Below are 13979 nucleotides of genomic sequence, written 5' to 3'. Positions count from 1 at the left end.
ATAGATTATGGGTTAGAAGGGATCTCAGAGACAATCAACCATCTCATTTTATAGATAGGAAAACTTAGGTTCTGAGAAATGACATGTTTTACCCAGAGTTTCTACTGCTATTTATGGACACTTTCTTCCTAATCTGTTAAAATGTATGCATTAAGGGTTAGCTAGGTGGCCCAGTGGATAAAGCAACGGCCCTGGATTCAGGAGGACCCGAGTTCAAATCCAACCTCAGATACTTGACACTTACTAGCTGTGACCCTGCGCAAGTCACTTAACCCTCCTTGCCCTGCCCCCCAAAAGATATATGCATTAAACACTCAACAATGTCAAGACATCAGGAGATGATAGATGATAATCCCTGCCCTCCAAAATCTGAGTCTAGCTGGTGAATAAAAAATAGCACACATGAAGTAATACAACAATATTACAGTCCAAAGCTAAGTAGTATGGTTGAAAAATCACTGCTTAGAGAAGGTATAGACTACAATTATGTCATGAAGGTGAGGTTTCCTTGAGGGCTAACAATTAATCAACTTATTCATTTCTTACCTGACTGATACATACCATCATTACTACCTCTATGAACTGGCTTCGAAGTCTGTGGGCTACTAGCCTGATTACTATCTTGTGATCTATTCCCCGAACTCATGTATCCGCTTACTGAAATCCTGACAGGATCTCTATCTTGACCAACAGTTTCTTCATGGTTGCTAGAATCCAAGTCACTTGAAGTTGATTTGGAAGCAGCCTCTCTATAACATTCTCTCTTCTCTGAAATTAAAAATGACTAAATCAGTATACATGTAGACAAAGATCAATTGATCTATATAGCAGATGATGAAGGTGGGGTAGCTAGAAAAAAAATTCTGTGAAAAAGACCTGGGAATTTTGCACACTGTACATATAATATGAATCAGCAGTGAGACATGAAGGCTACCATATCAAATTCAGGTTGATCTTAGGTTATAATGTTTAGAGAAGGGACAGCTAGGTGGCGCAGTGGATATAGCACTGGCCCTGAAGTCAAGAGGACCTGAGTTCAAATCCGGCCTCAGACACTTGACACTAGCTGTGTGACCCTGAGCAAGTTACTTAACTCCAATTGCCTCAAGGAGAAAAAAATATTTAGAGAAGTATAAGGTTCAAAATGAAGAAAGTCCCATGGCATTTTGCTCTATTCAGATCACATCTTGAGTTCTGTGTTCAGTTCAGGACAACACATTTTATAAAGGCATTGAGCAATTTCATGTCCAGAGAAGGGACTATAGCATAGTGAAAAGATTTAAGATTATGCTACTCACGGATCAGCTAAAGGAACTAAAGATGTTTAGTTTAGAGAACAGACAGCTCAGAAGGGACATGACAGCTCTCTCCAAAGATCTGAAGTGCTGTCACATGGCTGTGACATTATGCATGTTCTGCTTTGCGCAGGGAACGGCATCTACAAAGAGCAATGTCTCGACTCCATTTCTGACAATTAGAGAGGATAAACTGTAATGATCTGCCCCAGAAAGCAGCAGATTCCCTAATAAGACTGGAGGTATTGGGGCAGTTGTGAGTTACCAGCTCACTTGTGGGGATGTAGTCCAGGGGATGCTTGTCCAGCAATGGGTTGTGGTTCCTCCCAACTCTAAGGTGCTTTGATTTTAAAGCAACAGACTTCCTTAGATTTCCTTATACACGTGTAGAGGTTGCTAAAACTAAAATATCTTAGTTTAAGGTCTCTAAGACTTTTTGACTTAAGCACCCTCAAATGCTTAACTTAAACAAGTCTCTTAAATTACTGTAATTCAATTTTCATATCTATATCCAGTGACTAAGTTAGTATACTGCATTTCAATTAAAAACAAGACTTGCTAAGCACCTATTATGTAGACATCACTATGTTATAAATAAAGACAATAACAAAACTGTCCTTGACCCCAAGGAGCTTATATTCTGTTGAGGGAGACAACGTGCAGTATATATAGAATATCTACAAAATAAGTAAAAAGTAATTTTGGGAATGAGGTCATTAGGAGCTGCGGGGAATCATGAAAGGTTTCCTATAGTTGGTATACGAACTCAATTTTGAAAAACAGTAAGAGGTGGTTTGAAGAGGGAGTTCATTTTAGCTATAGTAGATAGCCCAGGGCAACAGCATAGGAGATAGGAGACAGAATGCTGTAGGTGAGGAACAACAAGAAGGTCAGAATGGCTAGGTTATACATGTGGAAAGGAGGGTAATACAAAATGAGATGGGAAAACATGTTAGGACCAGAGTGTGAAGAGTTTTAAATGTTAAATAGAGGAGTTTTTATTTGGCCCTCTAAGTAAGAGGAATTTACTGAGTATGGGAATGATGAGAGACAATGGAAAAATCAATAAAACATAATTTCAAAAGGGTGAAAAAAACCTAACAACTCAAAAAAATAAGGGAACATTTCTTTAGGAAGTGGTACTAGAGGGGGGCAGCTAGGTGGCGCAGTGGATAGAGCACCAGTCCTGGAGTCAGGAGTACCTGAGTTCAAATCTGGCCTCAGACATTTAACACTTACTAGCTGTGTGACCTTGGACAAGTCACTTAACCCCAATTGCCTCACTAAAAAAAAAAAAAAAAAAAAGGAAGTGGTACTGGAGCTCGGCCTTAAAAGAAGCTATGGATTTCAAGTGGTAAAGATGAGGAGGCAGTGCATTCCAAGAATGGGGGGAGAGGGGGGAGAAAGTTTGTGAAAAGGAACAGATAGGAATAGAATACTAAGATATAGTAAAAGCTAGTTTGGCTTGAACATAGAGAGCAAGAAGGGGAGTAATATTTAACAAGGCCAAAATGGTAGATGGAAGCCAGATTATGATGGGTTTTGAGTGCTAGACTGAATGGATGCTAAACTAGTTGTTTGTATTTTATTTTAGAGACAACTGGGAAAAAACAAAGATTTCTTTCTGTATAGGGAATGATATGGGCAGGTCTTTTAGAAATATTAAATTAGAAGCATACAGAATATAGATTACAGAGGAAAAAAATGCAAAATTAAGTTGCTACTGTAATAATCAAGGGCAGGTAGGTGGCATAGTAGATAAAGTGCCAGGCCTGAAGTCAAGAAGTTTCATCTTCGTAAGTTCAAATATGGCCTCAGACACTTACCAGCTGTATGACCCTAGGCAAGTAACTTAACCCTGTTTGCCACAGTTTCCTCATTTATATATATATATATAATGAGCTGGAGAAGGAAATGGCAAGCCACTCCAGTATCTCTGCCAAGAAAACCCCAAAATGGAATCATTAAGAGTAGGACATGACTGAAAATGACTAAACAAGAACAAATGTAATCATCTAGATTAGCAGTAATAAGGATATGAATCATGATGGTGCTTATATGAATGGAGAAAAGGGAATGGACAAAAGGCATTACGAATGGAGGCAGAATCAACGGACTAGGCAACTGAATGAATATAGGAGAGATAAGGGCAAGTCAAAAATAGAGTTGCAAACATGGATGACTACAAGAATGGTGTATGCTCAAGAGAAATACATAAATTCAAAGAAAGTTAACTAAACTACAGGTAGGAGAATGGTAATATAAATTTTAACCCTTTGTACACAAAATAAACTACCAAGTTTACTGTAACCCAAATTCTTTTACTGTAGTCAGTGTAACTGATTTTATTTTTTTTATTATAAAGATGTTGAATTACTCTAAACTAATCTGTTGTTTGTTGGGATAAAGATGAAGAGAAGATGGAATTAGGACATGAAACCTACAATTCAAAAACTGTGGTTAAGTAACTATGCTTAGAAATATTTTAATCCCTTATATAGAATCAGAAACTTACCAAATTTTAAGAATTTTATATTAATGGATGCTTCCTTACCTCTAGCAGAAGCTCCGCCACTTTTTGGTGATTCCACCTCTTGAATAACACTAAGTTCATGTTGATTTAAATCTAATCCTGATCTGATTTTTGCTACAGGTGGTTTTGAAAGTCTCTGCCTTAGTTCTCTGTTTTGCAGCTGACCTGTCAAACCAAAATAGTACAGACATCTACACTTTAAACAGAAAATATCAATATGTTATAAATATTCAATTAATATGAGTAAGAGGAATAGGAAGCTACCATAATAAAGAAAAAAAATCAGTAAAATTAAAAACAACAAATCACTTTCCTTACCAGTATGCTCATCTGGATTGATGTTTTCTGAAAGCAATTCATATTTGCTCTTATCTGCATGATTAAGTTCTTCCTGATGACTTTTTCCTATATCTTGCGACAGAGATAACTGTGTGAATTGCACTGTATTTTGTGTTTCTTTCACATTTTGGGGTGTGGACTTATTTGCCTTTAAAAAAATAGGAGAAGAAATCATTTAAATGAACCTGTGATTCTTTCCCACTTCAGAAAGAAGCAATCTATTTTCCAGTCCCTTTCTTTCCTCCCCTAATATTAAAACAAAACAAAACAACAACAAAAAAAACTCCACAGCCACTATCAGAGGGGACTTAAAGATCCTGGAGACCATGATTCATGAAGCTTGCACTCCAGCTCCTTAACCAATAGGAAACCCAAAAGTTTCTACGGGAGGAGAACTGGGAGCACACGGAACAGATGATTTTTGAGGGAGAACTCCAGACCTTTCGCTTCCCCCATGAGGAACCTCCAATGCCACCATCAGAGAGAACATTCAGTAGTGATCTATGAAGACATATCTCAAGATGCCAACATTCCAAGTTACAAACACTATGACTGGAACTTTAGAAGGACTTTAATTCTTCAACTTATTCCACTGAGTAAATTCTACCAGCTCAGCATTTCTACTTCCATACCACTTAAAGGTCACTACCACCTATCTCTTAATTTATCACTTTCCTAATCTTCATCCATTATTTTTAATAAAATATTTTATTGTTGTTTAATACAATGATCTCTTCCTTCGGAACAAGGTATGTTTAAGAAAAACCAAAAAATGGCCAGATCTAATAACATATGCCTATCCTACAACTGCCTATTTTTAGATGTTATATCTATAAACAGTGGGGTTTTGCTTTTTTAAAACTATTTGGTCTCTCTTTTGTATTATTAGATTGTTTAATCCATTTACATTTAAAAAAAAATTTTTTTTTTACAGGGCAATGAGGGTTAAGTGACTTGCCCAGAGTCACACAGCTAGTGTCAAGTGTCTGAGGCCAGATTTGAACTCAGGTACTCCTGAATCCAGGGCCAGTGATTTATCCACTGCACCACCTAGCTGCCCCAATCCATTTACATTTAAGGCTGTGATTATATCATTATTTGTTTTATTTCTTTCCTCTTCAAAACTAACAAGTTGATCTTATGATTAATTTTGATTATACTGCTTTGATATAGTCTATTCCCATTGGTTTTTTCCTTTTTCCCATTTGCCTACTATATCATAAGTGCCTTAAAACTGTTGTTTTTTTCTATTTATCTGTCATTCCTTTTAATCCTTCTCTTTCCTTACCCAACTAAGTGTGGGGTTCAAAATCCTTAGCATTATAGAAAGCTTTGAATACCAGCACTGATTTATACTTTACAAATGATGCTGGAAGAGCCACTAGAGGTTTTGGAATGAAGATATGACATGATCAAAGAGGCAGCAGTATGAATGAATATATAGGGATGGTAGTACTAGAGAAATAAAGATGTCTTATTTTTGTCCACTTCCATATTCACGAACTCTGAAATTCCATTCTCAGATCACAATCTGTTGTTATTCCTCCTCTACCTCCATTCTAGTTTTATCCCTTTTAACACGTGGCACCCAAAACTAGACATGTATTTTCTAGATGTGACCTAACTAGGCTAGAGTACAGGGGGATTATTTTCCTCTTTTTTGCAAACTATATATGTCTATCAATACAGTCTAATATTGCCTTAGCTATTTTTTATGTTAGATTTTTTGTCCTTGCCCTACTGAAAAACCTATAATGATGTCCCACCGTTGACTGATACTGAATTTACTCTATTACAAACTTGAGGTCTTTTTCACACAAACTATTTACCTGTCTTACCCAGGATGTATTTCATTAACAAGTGTCCCTCTTCCAACATGTTCAAGGTTTTATTATGTGGTTAAGATTACTAACTCAGAAAGAACTTGTTCCTTGGCAAGGAATCAAACTTTTAGAATATGTTCAGAAAAAGATATCAAATTGATATCTATTAAAAACAAAGTAGTTGTCTAGATTGTAAATAATTTAACTTAAAATAAAACACCAATACCTGAGTCTCATAAAGTGAATCCTTTAATGTGTCCTCATGCTGTACAATCTGTCTTCGAAGAAGCCATTCTTCTTGGGCTTTCTGTCTCCCCTCAAAAAATTCCTTTTGTATATTCAGCTGTTTCTGGAGCTCCTTCAAATTGTCTTGAGCAGCTGAAAAATGCTTTGAGGAGGCCAAAAGCTTATCCTGAAATGTGCAGATTGACGACTGGCTGGAGGGAAGTGTGTTCTCTTGACTGGTTAAAAAGGGTTCTTGGAATCCTCCAGAATCAGAATTAGACTCAACTTCAGCTGAAGGCAATGAATTAACTGAATGCAGAGGGAACAGTGGTAGGAAAGAAGAATCAGTCTGACTAGATGTGCTGTCCTCCACTGCACTAAGTCTATAATCAAGGTACCGGAACTGGGATCTCTGGCCAAAGTGAAGGGCTTCCCTCTGTATATTCAATTGTTCTTGTATTGATTTCAAATTATCTTGCTGATACTGGTTGTCATCTGAAGTTGAAACCCTATCCTGAAATACTAGGACTGTAGAATACCTTGAAGGAAGTTTGCTCTCACTTTTGTCTATAAGAGAGTTTTGGATTTCTTCAGAACTGGGAGGTGGTGAACCACATGCATACTTAGCTAATGATGGTACAAAAGAGGAGTTGGTCTGATCAGAAAATAATTTTTCATTCAGTGTTGTCTGTTGCTGGACTTTCTCACTAAACTGAAGTGCTTTTTTCTCTATAGCCAATTGTTCTTGGTGAAGATTCATATCATCCTGCTGAGGAAGGATGTGTTCTGAAGAAGCCAAGAGCTTTTCCTGAAATATCTGGATATTAGGGGTTGCAGGATGTGAACTGGCTATTTGGATGCCTCCAGACTCAGTAGAAGGTAGTGAAGTAAATGAATGCTGTGGTACTAATGGTAGGAAAGAAGAGTCAGTCTGATTAGGGGAGAGCCTTTCCTCTAAGGTTATCTCAGATTGTATCAACAGTTCTTCTGGAGTTCTCTCACTAAAGCAAAAGGCTTCCCTCTGTTTATTTAATGGTTCTTGGACTACCAGCTGATTATGCTGCTGAGGTAGAATGTGCTCTGAAGGAGCCAAAGCCTTATCCTGAAACATTTGGATAGAAGAAATGCTTGAGGTACATTCAGGATCACAATTTCTTTCCAAGCGGGCATGGATCTCTCCAGATTCAGATTTTACAGAGTGTAATGACCTAAATGAATGTTGAGGAAACAGTGATGCTAAAGAGGGCCCAGTGTGAGCAGAAGGTATTCTTTCCTCCACTGCAGCTGGCTGAAGAACAATCAGTTCTTTTTGAGCTTTCTCACTACACTGAAATAATTCCCTCTGCCTATCTATCTGTTCTTCATCCATTTCCCAATTATCTTGCTGAACTAACATGGGTTTTGAAGAAGTCAAACGTCTATCCTGAGTTGTGGAATAGGTTGAAGGATATGTAGTCTCATTACTCATTAAATGAAATTCTTGAATTCCTACAGATTCAGATTCATTAGAAGGTGATGAACCAAATGCAAGCTCAGGGAACAGTGGTAGAAAAGGAGACCCTGTCTGAGTAGATTTCTTTTCTTCTACTACAGCTGGTCTATTTACAAGGTTCTGCTGCTGGGCCTTCTGGCCAAAGTGGAGGGATTCCTTCTGTATAGTCAATTGCTCTTGTGTTGCTTTGAAGATATCTGAACTATCCTGTTGATGTAAGTTACCTTCTGAAACAAAAGGCCTATCCTGAAATACCTGTTTTATGCGTGGCCTTGAAGGAACTGTGCTCTCACTCTTGGGTAAAAAGAGTTTCTCAACTCCTCCAGATTCAGATTCAGCAGAAAGTGATGAGCTGAGTGAACGCTGAGGGACCAATGGTACAAAAGGAAAGGACCCAGACAGACTACAAGGTAGTTTTTCCTCTACTGAAGCTGGTTTATGTGAAACCAGTTTTGCCTGGGCTTTCAGGCACAAGTGAAGGGCTTCCCTTTGTATATTCAACTGTTCTAGGGTTGTATTCAAATTATATTGTTGATGCAGAGCATCCTCTGGAGATAAAGTTCTACCTGGGATTTTCTGCATTAGGGAATGGCTTGAGGGAATCATTATGCTGTCACTCTCGAATGGAAAGGGCTCTTCTATTCTTCCAGATTCAGGTTCAGCAAGAGATGAGGTGAGTGAGTGCTGAGGCACTAATGGTTCTAAAGAAGAAGACCCAGTCTGATTAGAAAATATCCTTTTTTCCAATTCAGACTGCCTACCTACAACCAATTCTTCTGGGGTTTTCTCATGAAAATGAAGAGTTTCCCTTTGTACATCTAACTGCTCTTGAATTGTCTTCAAACTATCCTGAGACAGGATATGTTCTGAAGAAATGAAGTGCTCATCCTCTGAACTTATGAAGTGACTTGAGGGTCGCGGACTTTGACTCTTAGTTGAAAAGAGTTCTTGGATTCTTCCAAATTTAGATTCAGGATCAGCAGAAGGTACTGAACTAGGTGGAGGTTGAATTAACAGTGACCCTGAATAAGAAAGAGCAGTCTGATCAGAAGGTAACCTTTCACTGCTCTCTATGGAAAGTAAATGGGAGTCTCCTGTTATTGCAGGATAACTTGGTTGTGAATGTAGACTTGGTAGTTCTGGTACTCCTGGAAGGGGAGAGCTGGTCTGCAATGTTAGTGTTTTTCTATCATATGATTTGCCCTTAGGCTTTACAAAATCAGAAGAAAAGGACTGAGTTGACATGGATGGATATCTTTGTTTTAACATATTCTGATACTCATGCAAACGTTTCCTGGCTGCATCAATGGACTGTCTGTGAAACCTGCAAAGAAATCAGATTTCTTTTGATGAGAAAAATGCCCTGTATTTTAAAGTACTAATCCTAACTTTCTTCATTTAAAAAATAAAATATCTGTCATGAGTTACTGTAGCTAGAAGAACAGACTCTTGAATAACCTTCTGGGAAATTTCCATGTCCATGAGTCTTTGTTTTTTTGTTTTTTTTTTTTTAGTGAGGCAATTGGGGTTAAGTGACTTGCCCAGGGTCACACAGCTAGTAAGTGTTAAGTGTCTGAGGCCGGATTTGAACTCAGGTCCTCCTGACTCCAGGGCCGGTGCCCTATCCACTGTGCCACTTAGCCGCCCCTTGTCCATGAGTCTTAAAGAGTGATGAACAAATCTAAATATCTAAATACACACAAAGAAATTTATTTGTGCATTAATTAATAATACCTGTTTTGCTGTAAAAGATGTTGCTGGTAGTTACGAATCATCTGTCTACCATGATCTTCTCTTGAAATTTTCAATCCTAGTGTTGGAGCATCATCAATCTAATAAAATAAAATATTTAAGAAACAAATTTAAAATAAAGTTACATGGCACCTGAAATAAAAAAGTTCTCTAATTATAGCTTCTATGAAGCTTTATTTCAAACAATCACTCCCCGATTAGAAATATTCATTATTAATTAACATTAATAAAAATAGAAGTACTCCTAACCTAAACATAATGTGATATTGTAAGTAGTACATGTAAACTAATCAATAGTCACAAAAGCCAGGATAAAGTGTTTCTTACTGTTGTATCCCAATGCCTGATATTAATTATGGTTGCAAGTCTACAAGTTAGAGGAATAACATATCCCATCAATTAAAAAATTCAAGTCATCTTTTAGTATAAATGTGTTCTGACAATCTACAAAGTACCCACTATTTTAAAAGTGTTTTTAAGAATCTGAAAGAAATTTTATTTTACTAAATGCTGAGAGACCGGATAGGTTTCTTTCTTCCACTGTTCCATAACGGGGTAAGATTTCATATATCTTAAACAAAACTGTTGAGTTCTTTCTTTTATCTTTTCCCTCTCGTGTTCTAGTTGAATCTTTTGAGCCTTTAAGCATTCACTCTCCAATCTTATTCTCTGTTGTTCAATCTGTCTAATTAATTCCAGCTGCTTCTGCTTTTGTTGTTCAAGTTTCAGCATCTAGGAAACAGAAAAATTCAAGTGATTAGCCATAAATTTAGAACATCAAGGCAGAAAGGGATGCTCATTACATTATTAAAATATAAAAAGACTAGCTTTTAATTAAATAGGAACCAATTTATAAAGTGACCAAGCATTGATACTTTCTCTTGGTTGCTGCCACTGCCAAACAAAGCTCAGAAAGAATAAGAACAGGTAACATTTACATATACACACCAGGACCACCATCACTGACAGAGATTAAGGGTTCATAATGATCCACCCACCATTATAGGACTACAAGCATAAGCTCCCCAGCTAAAGTGCTCTAGGTAAGAAGACTGATGCTAGGAGCTCAGCTAAACCAACAGTTGCCAAGGACATTATTGGGCAAAAGGGGAATCCATTATAACTCTTCAGCACCATACTCGGTTCAACTGTCAATTAGGCACTTTCGTTATCAGGACATCCTGATGCCCTCTTTGGTTCCTCAAGGGGAAGAAGGACCTTAAATTGATCATTTTTCCATGGAGAGCCACTGTTACCTAAAGGTCAAACAATAAAACATTATAGGTCCACAGCAAGCTGGAGAGAAGATTAAGTAAATCTTTGTCTCTCTAGATATAACAAATTTAGGTCCACACACATTTTTAACAATGTTTCTATCTCACACACACACACACACACACACACACACACACACACACACACACACACACACACGTGTTTGTTATATATGTATAGATTTACATATGTGTATGTGTATACATTTATGCAGAGCAGCTAGGTGGATAGAATGCTGGGCCTAGAGGAAGGAAGACTACAGCTCAAATCTGGCCTCAGGCACCAGCTGTGTGACCCTGACCAGGTCACTTAACCTCTGTCTAAATCCAATGGAGAAGGAAATGACAAACCACTCCTGTATCTTTGCTAAGAAAACCATATGGGCAGTATGGTCCATGGGGTCACAAAGAGTCAAATACAACTGAATAATTGAACAAATACATTTATATATACACACATATATAGAAGGCCTTTTTAGGATTTAAATGATCTCAATCTGATGATGAGAACCTTTATTAATAAATTCTAAAGACATATTCACAATTCTGAAATGACTAGAATCCTAAACATGCTTTAAATATTTGTTTACTAAAATAAAAAAAAATAAAGTTAATTCTCAATTTGGTCTGAAATGTCAACTAATTTTTTGTTTAAAGCCATACATGACACAAAAGAAAAATACAAACTATAAAAAAAAAAAACCAAAGCAATCAAATGAATTAATTTCTAAATGTGTGCATCATGGGGACTTTACTACAATCACCTCCTAGAAGGCTGATTCACATGATTCCCTTCTTCAAATAATAAAAAAAAAAAGACAAAAAACCCCTATACATACTGTATAAAACAAAATTTACCTTTCTTTATCAAACATTAATGCTAAAACAAAATGATTATCAAAGGGAAATAACATAATAAGAGACTGAAATCTTACAAAAGATTTAATCCCTTCCACTTCTCCTGCAATTCAGATAATTTGAAGTTAATTGAAAATTGGCATATAGCACACTGTATTATGATAGCAAAGTGTTGATTTGGCACCTATTATGTACAAGATTAAAAGTTAAATGGCCTTTATTCTTAAAGAACTTTAAGCTTAGTGAGAAACACACAAATAACTAAAATATAAAGCATTAAGAGAGGAATGTTATGAGAGTCATGCAAACTAAAGTGTGACTGAAGTTCAGAGTAAGGTGAGATCACTTGCAGTGGGGAAGGGGGGGTGTCAGGGAAGAGATCAGGAAAAATATCACAGAGAAAGAATTTCTTAAAAGGGCCAAAAATCAAGGCATATTCAGGAATAAATAATATTAGACCCAAAGATGAAAAAAGTTAAAAGACTCTTGGAAAAATACCTGGTTTTGTCTCTTCGTTATTGTTCTAACTTGAGTTGCTTCTTCATGAGGATGAAGCAGAACCAACCTTTCATCTAACAGGGAAATTTCACTTTCAGGTGATTCTAAGCATTCCCAAAACAAGAAGTGGATTTAAGTTTTAAAATTCTTATACTTTGATAATACTCTCATTCATCAAATCTTTGTCATTTAGCACAGTGTTTGAAAAATACTAGATAGCTAAATGCACATTCCTTTCCCTGTCCTTCCCTTGTTATTCATAACTGACTTATTTCACAGATCAATATGTAATGTGTTAATTGGGGAAATTAAAAGGTGTTAAGATCAATCTAAAGCTTAACTAGGGGCTTTGAATTGAAAAAAAATTACCTTTTTTCTTTCCATATTCTGTAAGATTTTTAAATACTTTTTCTTCTTTAGGAATTGTTCCCAACTCAATTTTGAACGTTTCACCTCCACTGCCAGTAGGTTTTGTTTCACCTTCAATAGCAAATAATATTGGCTGTAATAACTAATCCAATATTATTACTCAAGTCTAGATGTGAACAAAGCCAAAAAAGATGCTTTAATTTTGTACAGAGGATTTTGATTTATAAAATCTAAAGATTTTTAAACTGGTTCCCAAACCCTGGGATATATCCCTTTGGGAGGAGATAAGACTCTGGAACTGGAGAAGGGAAAGTGAAGCAATGGCCAAAATTATTACATCTTTTTAATATGTAAGATTAACATAGTAGACAGAACACTGAATCTGAAGACAAAGGACCTGGGTGGGATCAAAGTCCTCCTTGCACATACTCCCTAGGTGACTTGGAGCAAGTCACTTAACCTCCCTGTACCTCAGTTTCTTAAAAAATGTATGGGTTAGGGGGCAGCTAGGTGGTGCAGTAGATAAAGCACCGGCCCAGGATTCAGGAGGACCTGAGTTCAAATCTGGCCTCAGCCACTTGCTAGCTGTGTGACCCTGGGCAAGTCACTTAATCCCCTTTGCCCCACCAAGAAAAAGAAAAAAGAAAAGAGTTAGACTAAATAACCCACTTTTTAAAAAGAGCACAAAATGGGGCAGCTAAGTGGCACAGTGGATAAAGCACCAGCCCTGAAATCAGGAGTACCTGAGTTCAAATCCGGCCTCAGACACTTAACACTTACTAGCTGTGTGACCCTGGGCAAGTCATTTAACCCCAATTGCCTCACTAAAAAAAAAAAAAGAGCACAAAGTTAAAATAAACAAAAGCAAAACCAGCAGGGCAAATTCATTCTGAAAGTGAATGAAGTTCAGCAAATATTCAATCCAAAATATGCAAGATATGTGTCACAGACATTGTCATGTGGCACAAGCTCATGATGCAGATCACTGGTGCATGTGAATGTGAGGAGTTTAAACTTGAAGCTAAACAGTCTTCGTGTTAAAGTCAAAAATATCATAAAATAAGTTGTATTTCTCAACACTGTTTATTTTGGTAACCACAATATAAGATGGTTCTCCTCAAAAATGCTACTTTTAAATAAACAGCAATAAATTGAGAATAGTTATCAATAATCATATGGAATGTTCAACAATTATATTTAAATGTTATTGTCTTAAATTTTTAGCTAAAGTAATATCACTCTATGATGGATAAACACATAACTAGGTGGGTTATCCAAACAGAGATGCCACTAAAAGACTTCCTAGTACTAATACAACTAATATGAGCAGAGCCAGTTCAAGTAACAGAAACCCAGAAATAAAGTAAAAAGCAGAAGTCAAAACCAAAACCAAACAAAAATTATCCTCTATACCTACAGTTGTCAAAATATGATCTATGGTCCCTGGTCAAAATTAGTTTCTCAACATTAGGACATTATGTGCTTTCTGAAATACTCCTCCCTTTTCCAATTACACATCTA

At 36.7% G+C, this 13979-nt stretch overlaps 1 protein-coding gene across 7 annotated transcripts in view; it reads right to left on the bottom strand.

The window, feature by feature from the left end:
* Window positions 1–13979, bottom strand: part of CEP295 (centrosomal protein 295) — a 74221-nt gene that overhangs the window by 33793 nt on the left and 26449 nt on the right. For 5 of the 7 annotated variants that reach the window (XM_043994159.1, XM_043994161.1, XM_043994162.1 and 2 more), the window contains 8 exons: window positions 12459–12569; window positions 12090–12193; window positions 9964–10191; window positions 9442–9539; window positions 6217–9031; window positions 4147–4315; window positions 3850–3993; window positions 562–768 (listed from right to left, as the gene is read on the bottom strand). In XM_043994159.1, the coding sequence (XP_043850094.1) occupies window positions 562–768; window positions 3850–3993; window positions 4147–4315; window positions 6217–9031; window positions 9442–9539; window positions 9964–10191; window positions 12090–12193; window positions 12459–12569 (3876 nt within the window). The remainder of the gene's footprint in view (window positions 1–561; window positions 769–3849; window positions 3994–4146; window positions 4316–6216; window positions 9032–9441; window positions 9540–9963; window positions 10192–12089; window positions 12194–12458; window positions 12570–13979) is intronic. The other 2 variants (XM_043994160.1, XM_043994164.1) reach the window with 2 other exon arrangements.

This window comes from Dromiciops gliroides, chromosome 3 (genome assembly GCF_019393635.1).
Source record: "Dromiciops gliroides isolate mDroGli1 chromosome 3, mDroGli1.pri, whole genome shotgun sequence".
In the NCBI taxonomy this organism is placed as follows: domain Eukaryota; kingdom Metazoa; phylum Chordata; class Mammalia; order Microbiotheria; family Microbiotheriidae; genus Dromiciops; species Dromiciops gliroides.
The sequence above is the reverse complement of the archived record's forward strand: the minus strand, read 5'-3'. Positions and strand labels throughout refer to the sequence as shown.